General features: G+C 44.3%; 2 protein-coding genes and 1 long non-coding RNA gene across 9 annotated transcripts in view; 1 reads left to right on the forward strand and 2 right to left on the reverse strand.

Annotated features, from left to right (window-relative positions):
* LOC121898642 (protein Atg16l2) overlaps positions 1–14840 on the reverse strand; it is an 18951-nt gene extending 4111 nt beyond the window's left edge. The window contains exons 1-15 of one of the 4 annotated variants that reach the window (XM_042413904.1): positions 14562–14840; positions 14172–14396; positions 13353–13410; positions 13171–13252; positions 12108–12181; positions 11688–11939; positions 11398–11463; positions 11206–11283; positions 11061–11114; positions 9566–9668; positions 9072–9177; positions 8918–8988; positions 7340–7411; positions 7077–7194; positions 6879–6984 (exon numbers count right to left, since the gene is read on the reverse strand). In XM_042413904.1, coding sequence (XP_042269838.1) covers positions 6879–6984; positions 7077–7194; positions 7340–7411; positions 8918–8988; positions 9072–9177; positions 9566–9668; positions 11061–11114; positions 11206–11283; positions 11398–11463; positions 11688–11939; positions 12108–12181; positions 13171–13252; positions 13353–13410; positions 14172–14396; positions 14562–14616 — 1520 coding nt within the window. In that variant the 5' untranslated portion in view covers positions 14617–14840. Of the gene's footprint in view, positions 1–6878; positions 6985–7076; positions 7195–7339; positions 7412–8917; positions 8989–9071; positions 9178–9565; positions 9672–11060; positions 11115–11205; positions 11284–11397; positions 11464–11687; positions 11940–12107; positions 12182–13170; positions 13253–13352; positions 13411–13647; positions 13788–14171; positions 14397–14480 lie in introns of those variants that run through there. The other 3 variants (XM_042413903.1, XM_042413905.1, XM_042413907.1) reach the window with 3 other exon arrangements.
* Positions 13752–15265, forward strand: LOC121898643. Its single transcript, XR_006096532.1, has 2 exons — positions 13752–13833; positions 14834–15265. It is a non-coding gene; the product is annotated as an uncharacterized LOC121898643 (long non-coding RNA).
* A 609-nt stretch (positions 15266–15874) lies between these two features.
* wdr62 (WD repeat domain 62) overlaps positions 15875–25000 on the reverse strand; it is a 30887-nt gene continuing 21761 nt past the window's right edge. For 2 of the 4 annotated variants that reach the window (XM_042414100.1, XM_042414098.1), the window contains exons 18-34: positions 24860–24923; positions 24665–24784; positions 24483–24583; positions 24306–24358; positions 22373–22627; positions 22096–22163; positions 21790–21947; positions 21513–21626; positions 21317–21428; positions 21125–21197; positions 20874–20940; positions 18222–18341; positions 17637–17805; positions 17283–17530; positions 17002–17070; positions 16526–16620; positions 15875–16305 (exon numbers count right to left, since the gene is read on the reverse strand). In XM_042414100.1, the coding sequence (XP_042270034.1) occupies positions 16084–16305; positions 16526–16620; positions 17002–17070; positions 17283–17530; positions 17637–17805; positions 18222–18341; positions 20874–20940; positions 21125–21197; positions 21317–21428; positions 21513–21626; positions 21790–21947; positions 22096–22163; positions 22373–22627; positions 24306–24358; positions 24483–24583; positions 24665–24784; positions 24860–24923 (2108 nt within the window). In that variant the 3' untranslated portion in view covers positions 15875–16083. The remainder of the gene's footprint in view (positions 16306–16525; positions 16621–17001; positions 17071–17282; positions 17531–17636; positions 17806–18221; positions 18342–20873; positions 20941–21124; positions 21198–21316; positions 21429–21512; positions 21627–21789; positions 21948–22095; positions 22164–22372; positions 22628–24305; positions 24359–24482; positions 24584–24664; positions 24785–24859; positions 24924–25000) is intronic. The other 2 variants (XM_042414099.1, XM_042414101.1) reach the window with 2 other exon arrangements.

Here is a 25000-nt window from a genome sequence, read left to right on the forward strand (position 1 = left end):
GAAGCTGAGCTCCATCCAACAAATTACTAAATAACCTAACTTAAGTTATCACTCGACGTTGTATGACATATCAACGATGGCAACAACAAGAACAAAAGCCACGACTACAAAACCAGAGACTTCGAAGGAGAAAAGCGATACTTTGAAGCCAAGTCAGCACGAAGCGAAAGGCAGTGAAGGCTCTGAGGCTAAAATATTAGCCGAGCTAGCAAAGCTCAGGTCAGAGAACTTGGAAGGACATAATCAAACCCTTAAGAAGTTGGAGACATCAATGGCAGAACTAAAAGGGAAAATGACAAAATTAGAGAAAAGAACCACGGAGGTGGAAGAACGTGTAAGTGCTACCGAAGATGACGGGAGACGACACGAGAGAGCCATACGCTATCTGCTACGCCGAGAGCAAAATTTGACGGCTAGGTGTGAAGAACTACAGACGCAACAACATGAGAATATACCGGGTGCCTGAGGGGAGCGAGGGGAAAGACGTGAAGAAGTTTGTCGAGGAGTTGATTCGTTCAGTTCTTGAACCGATGCCAGACGTTTCTATACAAATAGAAAGAGCACGCCGCTCATTGACGTCTAAACCAAAGAAACCCAATGATCCCCCCAGATCCCTGATCATCAGGTTCCTTGATTACTCCGTCAAAGAGAAGATACTCCGACAAGCATGGAGCCAACAGTTAATGTACAAAGATGAACAAATATACTTCGACCATGATTATTCTCCGGAACTGCAAAGGAAGAGGGCGAGCGTGCGAGAGGTTATCAAACAAACAACTTCAAGTCGTCTCATTCTTCTGTTAAATCTGTTCATGTTGCATCAAATCTTCCAACGAGAAGGAATTAACTTTCCAAACATGAACAGTGTTTACGTCTCTGACATTTTATCTGCAGCAGAAATATGACGACAAAAACTCAACTGGAGGAAGAAAATTCTTAAAAAAAACATAAAAAAACTGAAGTGACAAGTTGTGCTAAAGTCACAGCGAACATGTGAAGACATGGAGGGTTAATGAGAAGAAGACAATGTCTAACTGCATCATGGGTAATGTAGGAGGTCATCAGAGAAAGAAACAACCAAAAAAATATCTTCATAAATGTGTAATATTAACTTGATGAACCTTGTTACAGATCAGATATAATTTTATATTAACTGATAAACTAATTGATTATCTGTTTATACAAAACTATTTAAAATGACTGAAGATAAATGATTAAAACTGTTATACTGACTTTAAATGTGTTTCCAGCTACACTATGATGTTAAAATACCCTGAAATGATTCATATGTACAGACTACATGAGAAGAGTCTGCGTGCAGTGAACTCATTTAATAAAAAGTGAACTTTATAAATAAACAAGTCTCACAGTTGACACATAAAAACTGAATAAAGTCAGTGAAACTCAGCCGTCTGTCTGTATGATCTTCAAAAAACATCCAGGTCACATAAAACTGATCAGGTGGGAAACGTACCGACCAATCAGGGAACATTCAGATGATGTCGTGTCTCTACACTGCCTGCCTGTATGTGTGTCCTTCGCACATCTGAAGAACTGTTCATCCGATCGGCTTCACGCTTGGCGAGAGCATCGCTGAGGACCCGAAGAAGTGCAGTGTTGAATTTGGTGCGATTTGGACGCGTAACGCGTTTAATATTAATAAAGTTTGAATGAACGAGCCTCAGCTGTGCAGCAGCAGGGCGGGGCTTCAGAGATCAGAGCTGAACAGCGAGTCAGACGGCCACTCTTACCCCGGGATTCCACCGGGCGCCGCGTTCCGGCTCTGACGCGGTTTTGCTCCGTCCTCTGCACGGCGCCCTATTCCACCGGGAGCGTGTCAGAAGCGGAGCGTCTTCACTGCGGGGAAGCCTTCCGCCGTTTAAAGTCAGTTGCACTCCTACTACAGTAATTACAGCAGCCTAGTCAAAGCTTACAGAGTGCCTTAAGGCTACCGTAATTACTGCAGTAGCAGGGCAACTAAACTGTCCCAATTTTGTTAACTTGCTCAGCTTTCGTTGATTTGGTCATTTTCTTTGATTTTTGTGCTTCTGCTGTGGTTAATTAGGCTACGTAGTTAAATGGTTTCTTGTTTTAATTGTGTTTATTGTTGATATACGACCAGGAGTCTGCACAGGGTGTTTTATTTTGAAAACTAACCGGATGCTCAATGCTGTTTCTGTGTCTGACTTCCTGCCCAGCTCGATCTGCTCTGTGCTGCTTGACGCGGCCTCCGTAAAAAATAGACGAGGCGCCTATCTTTAGCGCAGCGCAGTGGAGCGGAGAGCCGCTTCTGGGACGCTTCTGAAACGCACCGCGGCGCGCCCGGTGGAATCGCATACATTGACTAGAGCGGCCGCAATCAGCTCCGGCAGCGGCGTCGGAGCCAGAACGCGGTGCACACGCACCCGGTGGAATTTAGGGGTTAAGCTGCTTCCCACAGCAGTTCACCACCAGTTTGTCTCATATAAGCACAAATCTTTTCAGCAACCAAATATGATCGATGCAATTTATTTTAAGACAAACATTTTCTCTAAAGCTCTCCGTTATGTGTTTGATTTTAAAATGCAGCCTTGATTATACTTGAAATGAGAAAAGCTTCACTATTACAGTAATGAGCATCTGTGCAAGCGGTTAGCTTCGGCTCTGAGAAGTGAAGCAAGTGCAGAAATGCCTTAAAGCTGCATAACGGCCAGCAGGGGGCGACTCCACCGGCTGCACAAACAAGTCAGATTGTAATGAAGTCAATGAGAAAACGACTCCACTGCTCACTGATTTATTACCTCACTAACTGTTTCCTGATGAGTTTATCAATCACTAGTGTCAAGTCTTCTTCAATACAGCATGACGTTCATTTAGTAAAATATGAACTGAACTATTATTCAGAGCGTATGCTTTAGGGCGGGGCTACCTTGCAAGGCGACAATGTTGATAACGTAACGTAAACATGGCGTAACACAGTTTCACAGAGTTTAGCCGTCGATGTTTCAGTTTGTTTTCAGTTCATGAAAGTTAATTCTAACATTTTGTCACCTAAAACCATCTTGTTCATTCACGGTTTTCCCTGCTGGTCTAACTCCAAGGTGGGCCGCCGCCGCCGCTGCCGCCGAGAAAGGCAGAACTCAACTAAGAGGGCAGTGCAGCACCCAGACAGTCGGCTAATTGTCTTCCCTGAATATTAATGTTGATTATTATTCTGTTATATATAATATATTTAATATTTAAGTGGACGGTTGGAACATCGTAGGAAGCAAAGGATCCATGTGAGTGGAAATTATTTTTATGAGTGTTAAAGAAATGCAACAGTTAGATATTTTCAAACTTTCATTAAGTCTCATTATTGATCACAAACAGCAGCCAATCAGAAAGCGGTAATTTGGTGACGGTGCCGAACAGGAAGCTTCTAATTAACTGTTCCAAAATAAAACAAGAGCAGCCAACAAGGATATGAATCCATAGATAAGCTGTTCAATAAAATATGATGTTATCAGCTGATTATATAATCAGACCTGCAGCGGTCAAATAAAATGACCAGGTCAAAGGTCAACAGGGGTTTTGGTCCTCCCACAATGTTGAACCATTATCATTACATGATCATGAATGTATTTGACCTGCAGGCTGCGGTCGGGACGGTTCGGGTTACGACAGACATACAACAGACCACATTAATGCATCTCAGCGCTTTTTATTTCCTTGTTGGACTAAAAGACGAACATCAGACTTTATGATCCGACTGATTTATATCATCTGTTCATATCTGACTTCAGAGAGTTGAGACTTGAAAACTTCCTGCTGTCAGTTTGTTTGTTTCCTGTTGAAGCTGCTGATTAGTTTCACCTTCACCAACAGTTTCCATCCTGTTTGTGTCTGCAGGTTAAATGATGTGATAACAGTAGAGATGGTCGTCATGGTGATGAGTTACGTTGTTTTGTTGACTGCGCTGGTGGAATGAACGAAACTCCAGAAGAGAGAAATACGAGTATTTATCAAACACTCTTATCAGTTCTTCTTCATTACTAAAGAATAATTTCAGAACAAGATTAGAATAGATTTATATGGAAAGAAAAAAAAATGTCAGTAAAATAAATAATATTCCTGACATTTAAATACTGAGTGAAGAACACAGACATCAGTTTGTATCTTCATCCTGTCCTCCTCCTCCTCCTCCTCCTCCTTCTGCTGCTGCTGCTTCTAAGTTTAGTTTACAAACTAAACTAAACACAGACGCCAACATAAAGAGCAGAGAAGAAGCAAAACGCGGTAAAGTGTCAGCAGGAGGCGTTCAGGTACAGTGCTGAGTGTAGGTCACCAGTGTTTTCTAACACTCAGAGTATTTGACAGTGATGTGAAAAGACGGGAAAACCCTGAAGTCTAATGATGAAATTGTGAAAATGTGCATTTAAACACACACAAACGGCCCCCAAGAACACCTCAACCTCTCCAATTAATTTCTAATTAATAATTAATTAATTAATTAATGCATTTAACTTTTTAAAATTAAAAGGCTGCGGACCATTTATCTCATCTGCCAGTTATGTTTCATATTGGATTTCATTGGAATGAGGACAGCAGTTACTGGTTTGGCACACAGTGTACTGGAGCAACAGACTGGAATCCTGCCGCCTTTCATCGTGACAGTATCGAATCGGGAGGTCAGCGTATCGTCTCAGGCCACAAAATCAACACCGTCATTCGTCACAACCTGTATTTTTCATCTTTTTGTTCCATCTTGATATAAAGTTGAAATCCCTATTAACACTTCCGTCTGTCAGATCATGATTTTTTTCACTTAAGTACACGACGCTCAAACTTTGACTCCTTTGACTCCAAAACATCGTGTCAGCGTTTGGTTGCACTAACAGACCCTCTAAGCAGTCGGATGTTCAGAACATTTTGTTTTGAGCCTGTTTTTCGCTAGCCAAAATTAGCATTAGCATTATCACAGCTAACCATAGACTGTAAATGCACCGTGCTAACCAAGCTAGCAGCTAGCGCTAGGGTCAGCTCCGCCCTCTCGTCCAAATATGGTCACTTCTGGCTCCAAAAATCAAAGATGGCGACGGTCCAATCACCAAATTTGAGGTTTCAAAATGGCTGTCCATAAACCGATACGGGCCGTCACTGTTTCTACGTCCATTTTTTTTTCCAGTTTATGCATCTGTGTATAATCTCGTATAAACTCATTCACTCCTCACATCAACAGGATTAATATTTCTATGTGTTGAAGCAGCAATCAGCTGAACAGATGCTTATTATAAGACACGAGACAGTTTCATTTGTTACACATAACACATTCATGAAATTATATGTATGTACATACACACACACACACATATATATATATATATATATATATATGTGTGTGTGTGTGTGTGTGTGTGTGTGTATATATATAATATATACTGTATGATGCAGTTTTAGATGTGTAAAGCTCACACTTGTCTTTTTATTATTATTGGTTAGTTCTATATTACCATATATGTAACAGTGTGGCTGTTCTCTATGAGCTCAGTGTTTTCATGTTTATTCTTTCTTTTCTCTTTATGTTTCATATCAAACAGTTTGTGTAAATGTTTCTCGTCTCTCTGACTCTGTTTCTGTCTTCAGTCTGAGGTCAGTGGACAATCTGACCAATGATGGCTCAGTGAAAGATGTAACTGTCCAATCAGGTGGAGGGAGGACAGACACCTCAGTTTCCCTCAGGAGGGGGGGGGGGGCGTGTAATGTTGGCTGAGCTGTTGCTAGGCAACAGAGGGAGACTGAGAGTTGCCATGGCGACGGCAAGGAGGATGAATGACAGATGTCATGGGGTCTAAATTACAACCATCAGTCAGAGAGAAAGATTCTATTGTTTTCTACTGTTGACACTGAGATACGAGTACCTGATAATGAAGTGCAGAAATGAAGTGGTGAAGAAGTGGAGGTGTGAGGTGGTGAAGGTGTGAGATGGTGAGGTGGTGAAGTGGTGAGATGGTGTGAAGTGGTGAGGTGGTGAAGTGGTGAGATGGTGTGAAGTGGTGAGATGGTGTGAAGTGGTGAGGTGGTGAAGTGGTGAGATGGTGTGAAGTGGTGAGATGGTGAAGTGGTGAGGTGGTGAAGTGGTGAGGTGGTGAGGTGGTGAAGTGGTGAGATGGTGTGAAGTGGTGAGGTGGTGAAGTGGTGAGATGGTGTGAAGTGGCGAGATGGTGAAGTGGTGAGGTGGTGAAGTGGTGAGATGGTGTGAAGTGGTGAGGTGGTGAAGTGGTGAGGTGGTGAAGTGGTGAGATGGTGTGAAGTGGTGAGGTGGTGAAGTGGTGAGATGGTGTGAAGTGGTGAGGTGGTGAAGTGGTGAGATGGTGTGAAGTGGTGAGATGGTGAAGTGGTGAGGTGGTGAAGTGGTGAGATGGTGTGAAGTGGTGAGGTGGTGAAGTGGTGAGGTGGTGAAGTGGTGAAGTGGTGAGGTGGTGTGAAGTGGTGAGGTGGTGAAGTGGTGAGGTGGTGAAGTGGTGAGGTGGTGAGGTGGTGAAGTGGTGAGGTGGTGAAGTGGTGAGGTGGTGAGGTGGTGTGAAGTGGGGAGGTGGTGAAGTGGTGAGGTGGTGTGAAGTGGTGAGATGGTGTGAAGTGGTGAGGTGGTGAAGTGGTGAGGTGGTGAAGTGGTGAAGCAGTGGAGGTGTGAGATGGTGTGAAGTGGTGAGGTGGTGAAGTGGTGAGGTGGTGAAGTGGTGAGGTGGTGTGAAGTGGTGAAGTGGTGAGGTGGTGGACAGGTGAGGTGGTGTGAAGTGGTGAGGTGGTGAAGTGGTGAGATGGTGTGAAGTGGTGAGGTGGTGAAGCAGTGGAGGTGTGAGATGGTGTGAAGTGGTGAGGTGGTGAAGTGGTGAGATGGTGGACAGGTGAAGTGTTACCTGGTGTCCCAGACTCTGATCTTGGAGTCGTAGTGTCCGCTGATGATGCAGTTTTCAGAGCAGACCAGGTCACTGCAGTACGACGCCACTTCAACTTCCTGGACACCTGCACAACAAGTCCACCTTAAATACAGTCTTCAGGTACACTTCCACCGTCAGTGATCAGTTATTGATCAGGTATTGATGAGTGTGACTTACAGGCAGCTCTCTGAAGGTCCCATAGTCTGATGGTTCTGTCTGCGCTGCCCGTCACCACCTGATGAAGACCACTGAACCTCGCTGCCGTCACCTTCCTGCTGTGACCTGTCAGAGTCAGCTGACACACAGGTGAGACAGTGAGACTGCTGAAGACTATTTGGAGAAAATCTGTTTTTTGGACATTCAGACTATCTGATCTTTGGTTGTTTCAGGATCAGTGAGCTGTGGGCTCAGAGCATGATGGGACAGTTTGTGGTGGTTACCTTGGGAACAGAGTCATCCAGGCGCCACAACAAAGCTGACTTATCGTATGACGCAGCGAGGATCCTCAAACCCTGAAAATACAAAATTCAACTTTCATCAGATTGTTAAACATCAGATTGCTCCTTTAACTAACAGCCGTCAGTGTCAATATGAAGTTGGAAATCCTTTTAGTTCCCAATCACCCCATGTCCTTTTAGTTCCCAATCGCTTCATGTCCTTTTAGTTCCCAATCGCTTCATGTCCTTTTAGTTCCCAATCGCTTCATGTCCTTTTAGTTCCCAATCACCCCATGTCCTTTTAGTTCCCAATCACCCCATGTCCTTTTAGTTCCCAATCGCCTCATGTCCTTTTAGTTCCCATTCACCCCGTGTCCTTTTAGTTCCAAATCGCTTCATGTCCTTTTAGTTCCCATTCACCCCATGTCCTTTTAGTTCCCAATCAACCCATATCCTTTTAGTTCCAAATCGCTTCATGTCCTTTTAGTTCCCATTCACCCCGTGTCCTTTTAGTTCCTAAACACCCTGTGTCCTTTTAGTTCCCAAATGCCCCATGTCCTTTTAGTTCCCAAACTCCCCATGTCCTTTTAGTTCCCAATCACCCCGTGTCCTTTTAGTTCCTAAACACCCTGTGTCCTTTTAGTTCCCAATCACCCCATGTCCTTTAAGTTCCCAATCGCCTCATGTCCTTTTAGTTCCCATTCACCCCGTGTCCTTTTAGTTCCTAAACACCCTGTGTCCTTTTAGTTCCCAAATGCCCCATGTCCTTTTAGTTCCCATTCACCCCGTGTCCATTTAGTTCCCAATCACCTCTTGTCCTTTTAGTTCCCAATCACCCCTTGTCCTTTTAGTTCCCAATCATCCCGTGTCCTTTTAGTTCCCAATCACCCCTTGTCCTTTTAGTTCCCAATCACCCCGTGTCCTTTTAGTTACCAATCACCTCTTGTCCTTTTAGTTCCCAATCACCTCTTCTCCTTTTAGTTCCCAATCACCCCTTGTCCTTTTAGTTCCCAATCACCCCGTGTCCATTTAGTTCCCAATCACCTCTTGTCCTTTTAGTTCCCAATCACCCCTTGTCCTTTTAGTTCCCAATCATCCCGTGTCCTTTTAGTTCCCAATCACCCCTTGTCCTTTTAGTTCCCAATCATCCCGTGTCCTTTTAGTTCCCAATCACCCCGTGTCCTTTTAGTTACCAATCACCTCTTGTCCTTTTAGTTCCCAATCACCTCTTCTCCTTTTAGTTCCCAATCACCCCTTGTCCTTTTAGTTCCCAATCACCCCTTGTCCTTTTAGTTCCCAATTGCCTCATGTCCTTTTAGTTCCCATTCACCCCGTGTCCTTTTAGTTCCTAAACACCCCGTGTCCTTTTAGTTCCCAAATGCTCTGTCTCCTTTTAGTTCCCAATCGCCCTGTGTCCTGTGTCCTTCCGCACTCCAAACATCATGCAGTCATTTTAGTTCCCTACCACCCCGTGTCCTTTTGGTTCCCCATCAATCCAGGCTCCAAGTTCCTGCAGCAGTCAGTGTTAATGTGTGGAGGTCAGAGGTGACAGTACAGGTGAGGGTCAGGTGTTGTACTCACTGTTGGGTCAAACTCGACGCAGGTGATGCCCTCTGTGCTGCCGTCCAGAGTCGCTCTGTGGGTCAGCAAGCCTGATGACATCATCAGTGAGGTCAGAACACCTCAACACAAATATTGACCAACAGAAATAAAACCTGACCTGAGATCAGCGTACCTGCTCGGACCTCCCACAGTTTGATGACTCGGTCTGTTCCTCCGGTGGCCAGCAGGTCCGAGCTGCGGCTGAACCTCACAGCGTTAATGCCTTGCTCATGGGCCTCCTGTGTTAGAAAATATCTGCTTGTTTTATAAAAAGTCAATGCTATAAGCATGTGGACATAAAAACTTTAACTTCAACTCCCAAGATGCATTTCACTAACAAACATCCAATCACAGAGCTTCATGTTCCGTTTCTTCCCTACAAAGTGTCAAACATTCAGCAGTTTAAACCAGTTCACTTTCTGTCTGACTGGCTTCTTCTTTATAGCAACAGCAGCTGAGGATCATGGGTATCGTAGTATTTAGAGCCAAAAGAATAAATAAATCAAACTGATGATCAGAACAGTGTGGACTCTGTGTGTATTTAGTGTGGACTCGGTGTGTATTTAGTGTGTACTTGGTGTGTATTTAGTGTGTACTCTGTGTGTATTTAGTGTGTACTCGGTGTACCAGGACTTGCAGAGCTCTAACAGGGACTCTGGCTGACAGACAGATTCCTACTGGACACAACAGATCCTCCTCCAGACTGCAGACAGAGTGACCCCGCCTCTTCCTGCTTACATCACAAACACACGCACACACACACACACACACACACACACACAAACACACACACACAAGCACACACACACAAATTAATACAATCTTTGATCACGTCTGTTTTCTTCTAAAAATTTGTGAAATTCATTGTACAACATAAAGCCCCACACTCGTTTTAGTTCCCCGAACATCCTGTGTTCTTTATTTCCTAAACACCCTGTGGCCTCTTAGTTTCCAAATGGCCCATGTTCTTTTAGTTCCCATACACCTGGACTCATTTTAGTTCCCACACCTGTGTTCTTTTAGTTCCCAAACACCTGGACTCATTTTAGTTCCCACACCTGTGTTCTTTTAGTTCCCAAACACCTGGACTCATTTTAGTTCCCACACCTGTGTTCTTTTAGTTCTTAAACACCTGGACTCATTTTAGTTCCCAAACCTGTGTTCTTTTAGTTCCCAAACACCTGGACTCATTTTGGTTCCCAAACCTATGTTCTTTTAGTTCCCAAACACCTGGACTCATTTTAGTTCCCACACCTGTGTTCTTTTAGTTCCCAAACACCTGGACTCATTTTAGTTCCCACACCTGTGTTCTTTTAGTTCTTAAACACCTGGACTCATTTTAGTTCCCAAACCTGTGTTCTTTTAGTTCCCAAACACCTGGACTCATTTTAGTTCCCACACCTGTGTTCTTTTAGTTCTTAAACACCTGGACTCATTTTAGTTCCCAAACCTGTGTTCTTTTAGTTCCCAAACACCTGGACTCATTTTGGTTCCCAAACCTATGTTCTTTTAGTTCCCAAACACCTGGACTCATTTTAGTTCCCACACCTGTGTTCTTTTAGTTCTTAAACACCTGGACTCATTTTAGTTCCCAAACCTGTGTTCTTTTAGTTCCCAAACACCTGGACTCATTTTGGTTCCCAAACCTATGTTCTTTTAGTTCCCAAACACCTGGACTCATTTTAGTTCCCACACCTGTGTTCTTTTAGTTCCCAAACACCTGGACTCATTTTAGTTCCCACACCTGTGTTCTTTTAGTTCTTAAACACCTGGACTCATTTTAGTTCCCAAACCTGTGTTCTTTTAGTTCCCAAACACCTGGACTCATTTTAGTTCCCAAACCTGTGTTCTTTTAGTTCCCAAACACCTGGACTCATTTTAGTTCCCAAACCTGTGTTCTTTTAGTTCTTAAACACCTGGACTCATTTTAGTTCCCAAACCTATGTTCTTTTAGTTCCCAAGTGCTCCAAAAGACACTTTTTTTGTTTCCTGAACTCCCGGCGCCTGTCCACTCAGGATGTTCCCCGACTGATTTGTGGAGTCTGATCGTGACGTTAGACGTCATCGTCAGCGGTTAAAGACTCTTCTGTCACTTTAAACTAAACAGCAGATCAGAACTCACTCAAACAGCTCTTTGATGGACTTGAGGATCCTCGGTGACGTCGCTGACGCTGACCTGAGACAAGGACAGAAAGATGAAAGGATCCAGCGCTCTGATTCGCTGACTGAATGTGAATCACCTGAAGGTGACACAGGTGTGTTCTCACCTGAAGAGGCGGGTGTGTTGTCTCTCGGTGGACTCGTTCTTTGGAGACGTTGATCTGGAGGTCGGAGCGCTGGACGAGCTGAAACACAAAACACTTCATCATCATCATCATCATCATCAGTAATAAACTCATTCATATGAATTTTACCTGATGAAGGTCTGAGGACTGAAAGCTCACCTGCACGAGTCTTACCTGTCGATGGTGACCTTTGACCTGGCAGCCGTCTGCAGCTCTTTCCGCAGGTTAGCTTCTCGAGCTCTGACGAAAACACGAAATCACTGTTAGCATCAGAAACTCAACAGATTCACGTCTGTCACGGCGCCGGTTCCTCTCGCGTCCACCGGAGAAGATATTTAGCCGTCAGGTGTTTTTACGTGTGAATCGAATGAACAGGTGACGGTTTGAAACACAGTGATTTGTTTCTCTCCTGGATGTTAAAGGCGGCTCAGATGAATGACATTCTCGTTTTCGGGTTCGGGTACCTGGAGCGTCTCTCGTTGCGGCTGTTCATGCGAGCGGCGGCTTGTTGTTTCAGGTGGATCATGTCTTCCAGCAGGTGTCCTTCTTTCACCTTCTCCTCCCTCAGACTCGACTCGGCCCGTCTCTGTCGCTCCAGCAGGGCGTCGTACTCCGTCTTCAATGCCCCGTTCTCTTCCTGAACCCGCTCCACCCGCCCCTGCAGCTCCTGACGGACATCGAACGCACCCGCCAGCCGACGCTCTTCCTCGCCGAGCCTGACCGGTAAGAGAGAGACAGCATCATCAGCATCAATAATCATCAATAGTGACTAAATAAGTGGCAAGCTGCAGGTGTGTGTGTGTGTGTGTGTGTGTGTGTGTGTGTGTGTGTGTGTGTGTGTGTGAGTGTGTGTGTGTGTGTGTGTGAGTGTGTGTGTGACTCACCTGGCTCGCTGCTCCTCCAGGACACATTGTTTGATTTGAATCTGCTGCTGCAGCTCCAGCAGCTGATAGGCCAACTGCAACAGACCAATCAGAGAACAGCTTTAATGATTCAGAGTCTTTATCTATGTCAACGTTTCTCATACAGGTAGAACATTAATCACATCCTGTTTCTTTACGCTTTTTCATTCCATCACATGACGTCGGGAACCTCCAAAGGGTTCCCAACCTAGGGGTCGGGCCCCTCCAAAGGGTCAGCAGATAAATCTGAGGGGTGGTGAGATGATTAATGGGAGAGGAAAGAAGAAAAAACAAAGTTCTGATACACAAATCTGTTTTCAGTTTTTGGACTTTTTCTCTAATCTTTGATTTTTGCTGAAATATTGGATCATTTGAACATTTATTGAAATGAAAGCATGTGAGAAGTTTAGAGGGAAAAATCACTATTTGGTGGAGCTGTTAACAACTCATAGACATGTGAAATGTGACCCCGACTACACACTGCTTTTTGTAAGACGTCAAAAGCTAAAAAGGTTGGAAACCACTGGTTTCATCTTTAACAATGTGTTGTATTTTAAAAGCTTGTTATATTATCCATTGTGTCAAATCTTCATCTGAAAAGTAACTAAAGCTGTCAAATAAATGTAGTGGAGTAGAAAGTACAATATTTCCCTCTGAAATGTAGAAAGTAGCATCACATGGAAATACTCAAGTAAAGTACAAGTACCTCAAACTGTACTTCAGTACTTTAGTAAATGTATTTAGTTACTTTCCATCACTTCACTGTATGAGAGTAAAGTTTCTCTGCTGTTGTGTGAATATCAGCAGATCAGCTGATTGTTGACACGAGGCGACGTTGTGTAAACGAGGTCGTTGTCGCCTCCAACATTCAAAATCCGCTTTAAAACCTTTTTCTCTGTTAATAAACTGTTTGTTTATTTAATGTTCATTCGCTTGGTGTGGTAATCAGGCTGTAGTGATAAATAAAAGCTCTTGTTTATGTTTTGTGAAGCACTTTTTAAAATGCATCACATGACGTGATGATGTCATCAGGTGTGTCTCTGACCTCGCCTGTCGTCTTCTTCAGCTGGTCGTTCTGGAGGAGCAGAGAGGAGATGGAGCTGCTGCTGCTGTCACAGGAGGGCTGTCTGGATACATAAAACAAACACACATACAAGTTACCTCCAAGGTCAGAGGTCAGAGGTCAGGTGCCTGTGTTCAGGTAGTAACAGACTGCAGGTGAGTTACCTGACAGAGCAGCTCAGGATGCCTTTAGTCAGACAGGTTCTCTGAAGCAGCTGAGTGTCTGGAAATAAAATAAAAGACAATCAGATGCTGATTTCTACCTGATCAGGTGATTAAACACAATTAAAACTTTTTAAATGAAGTTTGGCTCACAGACGTCACACCTGGTTCACCTCAAAAACACGGAGAAATAAGGATTTACTCTGTGCAGTTCAACCACACTCCATTCAAACAAATCACTGTTGTTACTGCTGTAATCTCTCAGCAGTTTGTTCGTGTGTGTCATGTGACGTTGAACCTGGAACAGATGAGCCACCAGCAGCAGCAGACCGATCTGCTACGTGAGTCACCGCACAGAGGAAGCGGAACAACATGTGGTTATTTCTAACTTCCTGTCTGAGACGCTGAACATCTCTGCAGCTGGTTGACTTCTGATGAGCAGGTGAACTCCAGGATGTGGTGTCGGGGTGCTGTGACGTCACTGGTGGGTGTGGTTACATGGTGTAAAAACTCAGATTTATCTGAATGTCTGCAGGTAACAAACTCCTGCAGCAACATGTTCAACCTGCTTCCACACAAACTATAACTAAACATTTACTGAAGTTCAACCAAACTCCGGAAACTATTTCATACAAGTTTTATACTGAAGTTCAGAAACCAGAAACCTCCAAAACCTTTAAAAGACTTCAAACCAAAGAACCCGCAGACAGGAAATCAGTGCAGCTGTTAAAGCTCAGTGATCAGAGAGCAGTTCAACTCTCTGCTGCCTGAAACATGAATCTCTAGTTTCAAACACATCAAACTGATACTTGTCCGTCGTACAGAAGCGGATCAGGTCCTGGAACATGTCGTGCTGGTTCAGGTCTCGGTGCTTCAGCTGACGGACGATATGTCTCTTCCAACTGCCTCCTCCCGGAGCCGGGGACCGACCGCCGCCTCCCGGACCCGGAGACCGACCGCCGCCTCCCGGACCCGGAGACCGACCGTCCCCTCCCGGAGCCGGGGACCGACCGTCTCCTCCTCCTGGAGCCGGGGACCGACCGTCTCCTCCCGGACCCGGAGACCGACCGTCTCCTCCTCCCGGAGCCGGAGACCGACCGTCTCTTCCCGAAGCCGGAGACCGACCGTCTCCTCCCGGACCCGGAGACCGACCGTCTCCTCCCGGAGCCGGGGACCGACCGCCGCCTCCCGGAGCCGGGGACCGACCGTCTCCTCCCGGAGCCTGCCCCCGGCCGCTCCGCTCGGACTCTCCGGCTGCATCTGTCATGGCTCTGCGGGTGTTGACGGTCTCAGCGGCCTTGATGCTCGCCTCGCAGCCCGGGCTGCTTCATGCGGTCTCCCCGCGAATAGACGCTCTCAGGCCGGCCTGATGTTTACACACAGCTCGCTGTTACAGCCGGTCCTCCGCCCGCCGCCATGTTGTTGATCTTTCTTCTTCTCTGATGTTTGTTTGTTTTGTTGTTTTTCAACTTTTTTCCCTTCAGATTCGTCACTCTGAAGGGGGGCGGGGCCACGCGGCCAGCTGCCGGGTCTCTCAGCCAATCACCGCCCACTCTCCGTGCTTCCTGTTGACTCCGAGGAGGAAACAAACAAGCAAACAAACAAACAGACCATGCAGGACACGCCCCCTGAGGGTCTCACCTGTCAGCGACATCAAAGGAAACTAAAAGTCTTTCTACATATTTCAAGTTTTCACTGAAAAACTAATTTTGTTTCCGTAAATTAAAGAGTCCAGACCTGCTCGACCTGCCCGGAGGAGACTTCTGCTGTGATTTGGTGCTATAGAAATAATCAATAGATTGATTGATTGATTGATTGATAATTAAAGTCGTAAAGTTTGACATTATCTGATGAGCTGCAGTTACAGGTACGGAGGATCAACGCTGCCAAGAATAAAATCATAAACATAAAGTTTATATCAGTTTCATGTTGCAGCTCGTGACGTTTTCATTTTATAAAATATATAAATACTCTTTAAGTTGCATCATTTTCATAAATGAGATAAAACCGATTAGTTCATTATAATAAATGATAAATTTTATGGTAATTATTACTACAGACTGATATTGATTTCAGTAAAATCAATAAAATCCATTGAAAATAAAAAAACCCACAAATTTAAAAATGATCATTATTTGTTTTCTGTATTAAGAAGGAACTTTATTTCATTAAATATAAATATATATATATGAATCTTTTCTACATATCTTTATTTTTCCATTTTATTTTAATAAAACTTGACTTTTGTGTTTTTCTTAGTGTGATGTATTTATATCAGCTTCTATACAGATAAATAATAATAACTTAATCCAAGACAAGAGAGATGTATTAACAAAAAGCATTATAAATTATATTTTATCATGAAATAAAATATTTCTATAAGGTTTGATTAATGTAGGAGATAAATAACATTTAAAACATTTTATTGTTCTGACTTTATGACATAAATTGTTAACAACAGTGTTGAATAAAGTTTGTTTTTATTAGTTAAAACATTTAAGTCTGAAATAAAAAATACTGACGTCTAAAAGACACAAAGAACATTTATTAAGAAACAAATAAAACAGTTTATGTACAAACAGTGACGGTGATTTAAAACAACACGTTTCTGCCAGAAAAACAAATAAGGTGCATCATAGTTTTAATACTTTTGTTTATAAAGCAGATCAGATCCGTCAGCTGACATTAAAGTGAATTTTGTCCTTTTTCAGCCTCCGTACCGACTGGTTCTGGATCAGATCCGGTTCAGTTTGTTCTGGGTCATCTGAACCAGCAGCTCTGAGTATTTCTCCAGCAGAGACGTCGTCCTGTCGTCCTCCAGTTCACCAGAGGGGGCGCCGCCGCCACCGCCGCCGCCGCCCCGCCCGTCCCCCTGCAACACCGCCTGCAGGTCCAGGTGAACGACATCAAACGCCTCCCGCAGCACCGACGACATCTGCGTCTGCCGCTCGCCGAGCTGAAGCACCGACGAGCGTTAAAAACAAGAAATAACACAAAATAACAACAATTTCATCTAATTAAACAACTCGTTAATTACAGAAGAAGTTAAAATGTTTTATAATCCTCAGTTTCAACGTGTCGTCATGACGCCAAAAAACATCAGACAAGCTGCTTCCTGTTTCCATCGAAGTCACAGACATGTGACTGATGATGTCATAACACAGCGGCGCTCTCACCTGTCTGTACAGGTGGACGGCGTGTCTGGCCGTCTGTCTCAGCTCGTTAGCGACCTGCTGACACTGCTGCAGACTGAACGCCTCGTCAGCCTCACCTGGAAACAAACATCCAGAGGATCAGTGATGCAGTTCGTCCTGCAGGTGGCGCTACAGGAAACATCGTTAAACATTTGAACACTTTAATTAATTAATTGAATATAATTAGTAGAACATCATCTTCAGGTGAAAGTGCAGCCTGATGGATGATCGTTAAAGTTTTGATGTAAATAATAAAAGTTCAGTTTTTCTTCAGGGGCCGAATGTTTTTGTTGGGGGGCCAGATTTGGCCCACGGGCCGCTATTTTCCCACCAGTTGTGTAAAAAGTTCCTCCTCTGATGTTCGAGGGGCGGAGCCTCTGTGACAGGGGACAGCAGGTGTTGTTTACCTGTGTGAGGGGGCGGAGCCTCTGTGACAGGGGACAGCAGGTGTTGTTTACCTGTGTGAGGGGGGCGGAGCCTCTGTGACAGGGGACAGCAGGTGGGCGGGGCTTCCGACAGCTCTGACACTGAAACCCAAACAAAGATTTATACAAACGTTTCTGTTTTGACTTTTATAAATATTATCAATAATAAGATCTGATCGCTCATCAGATGTTTAGTCGCCATGATGGATCCGGTGTTGAATGATTGATGTAATAATCATGTTTAGAGCAAAGTTAACAGGAAACAGGAAATAAAACCTTTAAGTTAAACCCAGAAACACTCCTCCCTGGACTACCTGGATCAGTCTGGATTCTGGTCTCTGGTCCTGGACCATCAGCCTGCCTGGTGATGATGTCAGAGGTGATGACATCACAGGGCGTGGGCGTGGCTGCGGGGGTGACGGAGGGAGCGGGGTCGAGGATCAGGGTTCGGTTTTGATTGGTCGGCGTCTCCTCGACGCTGCTGACGCTCCACCTCCCGCCTGGTGACCTCACAGGGGGCGTGGCCAGCGGCTGCGGGCTGGATGCAGGAACCTGAGACACGCTGACGGAAACATTAAACACAGACAGACATTTACTGTCAAACCTTCTCAACTTCTCATTTCTCTGAAGTCCGTCCGTATGTCCGCTGATGCGGGTCCAGGTGTTACCTGCTGGTCTGGTCCAGGTGGAGGTCAGAGGAGCTGGAGACGTTCTCCTTGTCCTCCTCCTGGGACGTGGAGGTGTTAGAGGAGGGGGGGTCCTGGCTGGCTGTGATTCCCGAGGATCGGAGCGGCGGCGGCGCCCCCTGCTGGACCGCCGGAGTCCTGGAGGTGACGTCTGGTTGAAGAAACCAGGTCAGACAGTAGAAAGTCAGGTCAAAGGTGAACAAGTGAGCAGTGATTAGAAAGAGGTTGATGTTTGTATTTTCACAAGGTTTCCATGGTAACCTGAAGGTCAAAGTTCACCTGAGCTCTGTTCAGATAATCAATAATCAGTTTGTCATCAGACAGGTGAGTTTTCAGACATAAAGAAAGCTGTCTGATCACTTATTGATCTTTGATCTGATCATCAGCTGCAGTGAACAGAAAGGACTCGTAAACATGATCATTATGTTTTAGGATCCTTTAACAGGAAGTAAAGAGTGATGATGACCTCCGACCCCGAAATGTTTTCACCTCGTGGCAACAGAAAGAAAAAACTGCAACCAAAACACCCGGGTGTCCAAACACACACACACACTAACACACACACACCTCCCAGAGTCTCTCTGCACTGGACGACCACCACAGTGCGCCGTCGGCGTGTTGGGCGACGCAGGGGCTGATGGGAAATCATGCAGGAAGTTCTCCGACGGAGGACAGATCTGCTCCTCGCTGTCATCACACACACACACACACACACACACACACACACACACACACACACACACACACACACACACACACTGAACATCCTGTCTCTGCTCTGATAAAGTTTTAAGATGTGGAGTTCCTCAGAGAAACGTCCTGGAGCCTCTGATCTTTACTGAATCTGATACAGATTTATTATTTATTATTTATTATTTATTGTTTATTATTTATTGTTTATTATTTATTGTTTATTATTTATTATTTATTATTTATTGTTTATTATTTATTGTTTATTATTTATTGTTTATTGTGACCCAGCAGTGAATCCTGCAGTTCATTAATTAGCTGACTGACAGTTAACCTTTAGTGGAGCTGATAAGAACACAATCTAAAGGTTTATATGTGTTTGTTTGTGTTTGTTTGTGAATCTCCTTCCTGCAGATGTTTCTGTGTGATTATTGTCTCTAAAGGATTCAGGTGATTTTCCCGCCTCACCTGTTCAGATCAGAACTATGGATCTGTTATTTCTCTGGTCGGGTGAGAAGGTCCTCAGAGATCCCGTCTTTATTATCTGAACTATTATTATTAACTCTTGTTGTTTATGGTTTGAGGGAACTGAATGTGTTTTAGAGACATTCTTGTTAAATATAAATACCATGTTGACCCGACTACAAGACGACCCTGAGTAGAAGACCACGCCCACTTTTTCAGACAACTTGGATTAAATTACTTTTAATTGCTTTTTACTCCCAAAACTGTTTTTTTTCACCTGCAGTAACGTAACGAGTGTCGTCGGCAGCTCGAGTGCTTCACCTGGTTCACCGCTGCGCTCCGTGTGCGAGGAGCGCTAAGCCCCGCCCACAGTGAACTGACAGCAAGATGCTGCCGGAGCTCAGCGGAGCAGAGGAGCGACGGTCAGTGTAGACCGGTAGTTTAATGACATTTGTCTGTAGAAACTTTCTTCTTCGTCTGATGAAGTTTAAGTTAATCATCAGATTCTCTTTATTTGTTCTTTTTTGTTACTTTTATTTTGTGTTTTTATTTCCAGGTTGATTTTATTGTGAAATGAGAACTATGGAGAATGTTTCCAGGATCACACTGACTGAGCCGCCGGCAGGTTTTACTGTCACTGACAGAAGCAGCTGTTTGACTCCCCAAACAAGCTTTTAATCAAATTTAAACTTGATATTTTGGTCGTATTGATCGATCAGTTGAAACAGACTAAAGTTTCTGATCAGAAAGTTTTGATCAAACAGGAAGAAGAAAAACATGTGAAACATGAAACTGACAGGAAGTAAAAAGTGAAGTAAAGTCTTTGTGTTGGAGGATGAAACATCAGCAGGAAACACATGAAGTCTATCTGATCTGAACTGGTCTGTATCTGCCGGCGGAGCAGAACCAGTCCAGCTGCTCGGACTGGTTTCCACCTCAGATACTCAACGTCGACTCCACACCTGAAACTATCATCATTCCTCAGTTAAATACTAAACAACTAAAAACAAACAATAAGGAAGAAAACATTATTATTAATGGATTTGATCAGTGATTTATTTCATGTTCTTATTGGTTTAAAGTTCATATTTTTGTTTCAACACTGAAGACAAACAGCGAGCAGACTGTCAGTGAATTACAAATAAATTTAATTTAAAATGTCACAAAAAGAATCTAAAACTCCTAGAAGACATTTAACACTAATAGATTTAATATATCTTTAATACTTTTACACTGAATTTAATCACTAATATTTTAGTGTTTGACAGTAAACAGCAGAGACAACATGAGACCAGTCATGTGGTTCCACTGGTCAACATGAACCAGACTAACTCTAACCCAGTCCAGAACAGTCGATGGTCCAAAAGAGAAAACTAGAGTTTGTTCTTCTCAGCAGCAGCAGAACAAACCAGATGAAGAATATAAAGGAGTCTTCATCGTCAGGCAGTGGTGGAACACTGATTTATTACATTATAAATGCTGAGCTTTGAAATAACATGTAGGTGACCGTGAATAAAACGGGGATTAACTGAAAGATTTTTGTAAAAGTTCTTCAAACACAGACGTGATGAAAGTGATGCGAGTGTGAAAAGACGCCTGATGGAACCGTTTTCTGAGGACTGTTTCCGCCCGTCGGATGTTCTTTGACGCGCAGCTAAATTAAGCTCGACAATTAGCCTGCTAGTTCTGCTGAATACGTTACCATGGTTACTGAGCAGCAAATCATAGGAGCCACAGCGATGGAACGAAACCCTCAATTACACTAGTGAGACGCAGACTTCCTGTCTTCAACATGTGACCTGGTGCTTTAATCACACCTGAACGACCTGCTGACTTCCTGTCTTCAACATGTGACCAGGTGCTTTAATCACACCTGAACCACCTGCTGACTTCCTGTCTTCAACATGTGACCAGGTGCATTAATCACACCTGAATGACCTGCTGACTTCCTGTCTTCAACATGTGACCTGGTGCATTAATCACACCTGAACGACCTGCTGACTTCCTGTTTCACAGCTGATTTCACATTATTTCTGTAAGAGAACAAAAACACTGCAGACTCACCGTTGCTGCTGTTTTCTTTCAAAGTCAACTCTGATGAAGTGACCTCTCTGCTCGACTCCGAGTTCACCTGAACACAAACATTTAGTCACTCAACAGTACATCTTGTATTGCACAGGTGTGTTTCAGGTGTGTTTCAGGTGTGTTTCAGGTGTGTCTCAGGTGTGTCTCAGGTGTGTCTCAGGTGTGTCTCAGGTGTGTCTCAGGTGTGTTTCAGGTGTGTTTCAGGTGTGTTTCAGGGGGTGTTTACGTACCGATGTGTTGCTGACGCTGCTCTCCTCTGAGATCCTGGATGGGATGGAGACAGGAGGCGGAGCTCGCCACGTCCTAAAACACAGCAGGTATGAACAGTTATCACCATGACGACGACCAGGTGAAGTGAAAGACGTGGACAAGCTGCTCTACCAGTCACAGCCTCGGGCCCTGAGGATTGTGGGTAAACTGACCTGATCCGGTCCTGGAAGCGGGACAGGAAGCGGGTGGAGATGCTGAGTCGAGGGTTCAGGAAGTGTTTCTCCTCGAGAGGCTGCAGAGTCCGTACATCAGTATCAAACTTCTCTGAAAGGTCAAAGGTCACACAGACTTCAGCCTACAGGTCATGTGACATGAGTCAACACATTAGTGATGATGAGGAAGTGATACCGTCAGACAGACTGCAGCACAGCGTGTCGAAGTGGTTCTTCAGAGAGTTCCTGTCCTCGTCGTCCTCCAGACCCAGACTGCCCACCGAGCTGCCCTGACTCAGAGAGTCGGTGTCTGTCGGGAGAGAAACAACCTCACAACACTCTGCTGCTGATCCCATGTGCACACCTGCACACCAGTAACTGCACCAGGAATATCACATGCTGCATGTGAGCTGGATACTGGAGCAGTGATGTATCGTCACAGACGGGTGTTTGTGTAAACGTGCGACACTGACCGGCGTCCTGCTGCTGCTCCACACTTCCTGCCGACCCCTCGGAGCAGGCGGAGTCTGGACTCAACTGACTGCTCCACACAGGACCCGCCCCCTGACCTCTGACCTCCAGTGAGGTCAGAGACGGCCGTCCATCAGTCACAGCCTGAACATCAAACTCCCTGAAAACACAAACACACACACACACACACACACAGGATTCAGCTGTATCTGTTTAGCCCCGCCCCCCTCTCTCTCACCTGTGTACCTGTTGTTGTTGTTGTTGTGAAGGTGAACAGCTGATGATCAGCTGATGATTGTGAGGCTCACCTGTCAGCGCTGGTGATGTTGGGGTAAAGGATGTAGCTGCTCCGGTCTTCACCTGCAGTCTGCAGCACCTGCACATCACACGCAGTAACAGAGAATGTTACCCATCATCCTCTGCTGCTCACCTGCTCTGACATCATTTATCTGATAACACCTGGTGGCCTCATTAATGAAGTTATTAAGTGTAGGATCCACGTGATAAAAACGTGTAGACGAGTCTCATCCTGTCATCTAGTCTACACGCTGGACCTGCTCCTGGTCTGGTAACACCTGGTCTCACCTTCTCCTCCTCTCCATCTTCTTCTTCCTCCTCCTCCTCCTCCTCCTCTTCCTCCTCTCCCAGCAGACTGTCCAGACTCTGAGGGTGGAAGTCTTCCTCCTCCTCCTCGTCCTCCTCGTGGCTCTTGGTGGGACTCGGGGAGAAGTGGGAGCAGATGGTCAGAGGGTTCAGCTGCTCCGTCCACCGACTCCGTACCTGACGAGGCTCGGGGTCGGCGTCTGATTGGACAGCAGTGGAGGCTCCGCCCTGACCCTGCTGAACACACAACACACACCTGAAGACACCTGAAGACACCTGAAGACACCTGAAGACACCTGAAGACACCTGAGGCCTGTTCAACACATCCAGGAGCTTCTGCTTCTCTGGCTTCACTGAGCCTGACGGTGTCCAGAACCAGAACTATGAAGCTCAGTGACTCTGGTCTAACAAGAGGCGGGTCGTTAATAACGAGCTCGTTCATGTGAAAGAGGTTTATTTGCAGTTTTCATCACAGTTGTCTGATGTTGTTCTGCGATGAATCAGAGAGTAAAATCACTATTAAACTATTAAAATAAAACGATCTCCGTTTGTTAGAATCTCTGATTTAAAACCAGAAACACGAAACAATAAAATGTTTCTACTGATCTATAAAAATATATATTGATCTTTTTTTTTACTTGTCACTTTATTGTAACTCTGGACTTTTGTCCATGTCGGGATCCCGTAGGAACGATGACTCTTTATTTCCAGTGATCTGATTGGTCACAAAGATAGAAAACAACATTTTGGTCTTATTTTGAAAAATGTAAAGATCCAACAACAACTTCCTGGAAACTATTTACACCTGCTGACTGCTGGTCCGACTGTATATAAACTATTAATAATCTAATGATGTCATATATAATAATATATCAGTCAGAGGGACCAAACCACTACTTTTACTGCAATACTTTAACTACATCAAGCTCATAATACTTATGTACTTTTACTGCAATACTTTAACTACATCAAGCTCATAATACTTGTGTACTTTTACTGCAATACTTTAACTACATCAAGCTCATAATACTTATGTACTTTTACTGCAATACTTTAACTACATCAAGCTCATAATACTTATGTACTTTTACTGCAATACTTTAACTACATCAAGCTCATAATACTTGTGTACTTTTACTGCAATACTTTAACTACATCAAGCTCATAATACTTATGTACTTTTACTGCAATACTTTAACTACATCAAGCTCATAATACTTATGTACTTTTACTGCAATACTTTAACTACATCAAGCTCATAATACTTATGTACTTTTACTGCAGTACTTTAACTACATCAAGCTCATAATACTTATGTACTTTTACTGCAATACTTTAACTACATCAAACTCATAATACTTATGTACTTTTACTGCAATACTTTAACTACATCAAGCTCATAATACTTATGTACTTTTACTGCAATACTTTAACTACATCAAGCTCATAATACTTATGTACTTTTACTGCAGTACTTTAACTACATCAAGCTCATAATACTTATGTACTTTTACTGCAATACTTTAACTACATCAAGCTCATAATACTTATGTACTTTTACTGCAATACTTTAACTACATCAAGCTCATAATACTTATGTACTTTTACTGCAATACTTTAACTACATCAAGCTCATAATACTTATGTACTTTTACTGCAATACTTTAACTACATCAAGCTCATAATACTTATGTACTTTTACTGCAATACTTTAACTACATCAAGCTCATAATACTTATGTACTTTTACTGCAATACTTTAACTACATCAAGCTCATAGTACTTGTGTACTTGTACCTGAAGACACACACATCTAACTACACCTGAACATCGCAGTGAAACCAAAGGAGATCAATCAACAGACTGATTGATTATTGGCAGATGGATCAGTAAACAAACAGGAAGATGAGACTGACCAGTTTTCTGAACCACATGGGTAGTTTCCCGTTGGTCTGGAGCAGCTGAGCTTCTGCAACACAAACAACAAGAGTCACCTGACGCAGGTAGAGCTCCTCCCACCATCACGTCAGCTGACAGTCAGTCTGATCCATTAATCTCCTCCTCCTCCTCCTCCTCCTCCTCCTCCTCCTCACCCTGAGCAGAGTCCAGTCTGGCCGGAGTCCTGAGCTCTTCCTCCTCCTCTTCCTCCGTGTGAGGCAGCAGAGAGGACGGTACCGTGATGAAGGTTTCCCTCCTGAAACAAACACACGTCATCTTCAAACATCACCCGACGGCTGCAGACCGACACCTTCCTGATCCTCTTCCTCCTCCTCACCTGATGTTTTTCTGTTTGCCGCCGCCGCAGGTTTCAGGTGCGGCCTTGGGTCTCTGGAGGCCCCTCCTCTTCCTCATGGTGCTGGTCATCTGAGAGTCCAGCCGCCACACGAACACACAACTACACACCACAGACACAAAGTCAACACGGTTCTTTAGGTCTTCCTCAACAAGCAGACGGCTGAGAGGAGGTTACCTGTCTCCTGACACGGTGATGAGGTGTCTGCAGTCCTGACTGAACCTCATACAGGTGACGATCTCTGAGGAAACAAAGAGGAAGATCATGTTTCAACTGCATCTTCTCAGCTCAGGCTTCAGACTCCAGCCAGGAGCTGAC

Source organism: Thunnus maccoyii, chromosome 6 (assembly GCF_910596095.1).
Source record: "Thunnus maccoyii chromosome 6, fThuMac1.1, whole genome shotgun sequence".
Lineage (NCBI taxonomy): Eukaryota > Metazoa > Chordata > Actinopteri > Scombriformes > Scombridae > Thunnus > Thunnus maccoyii.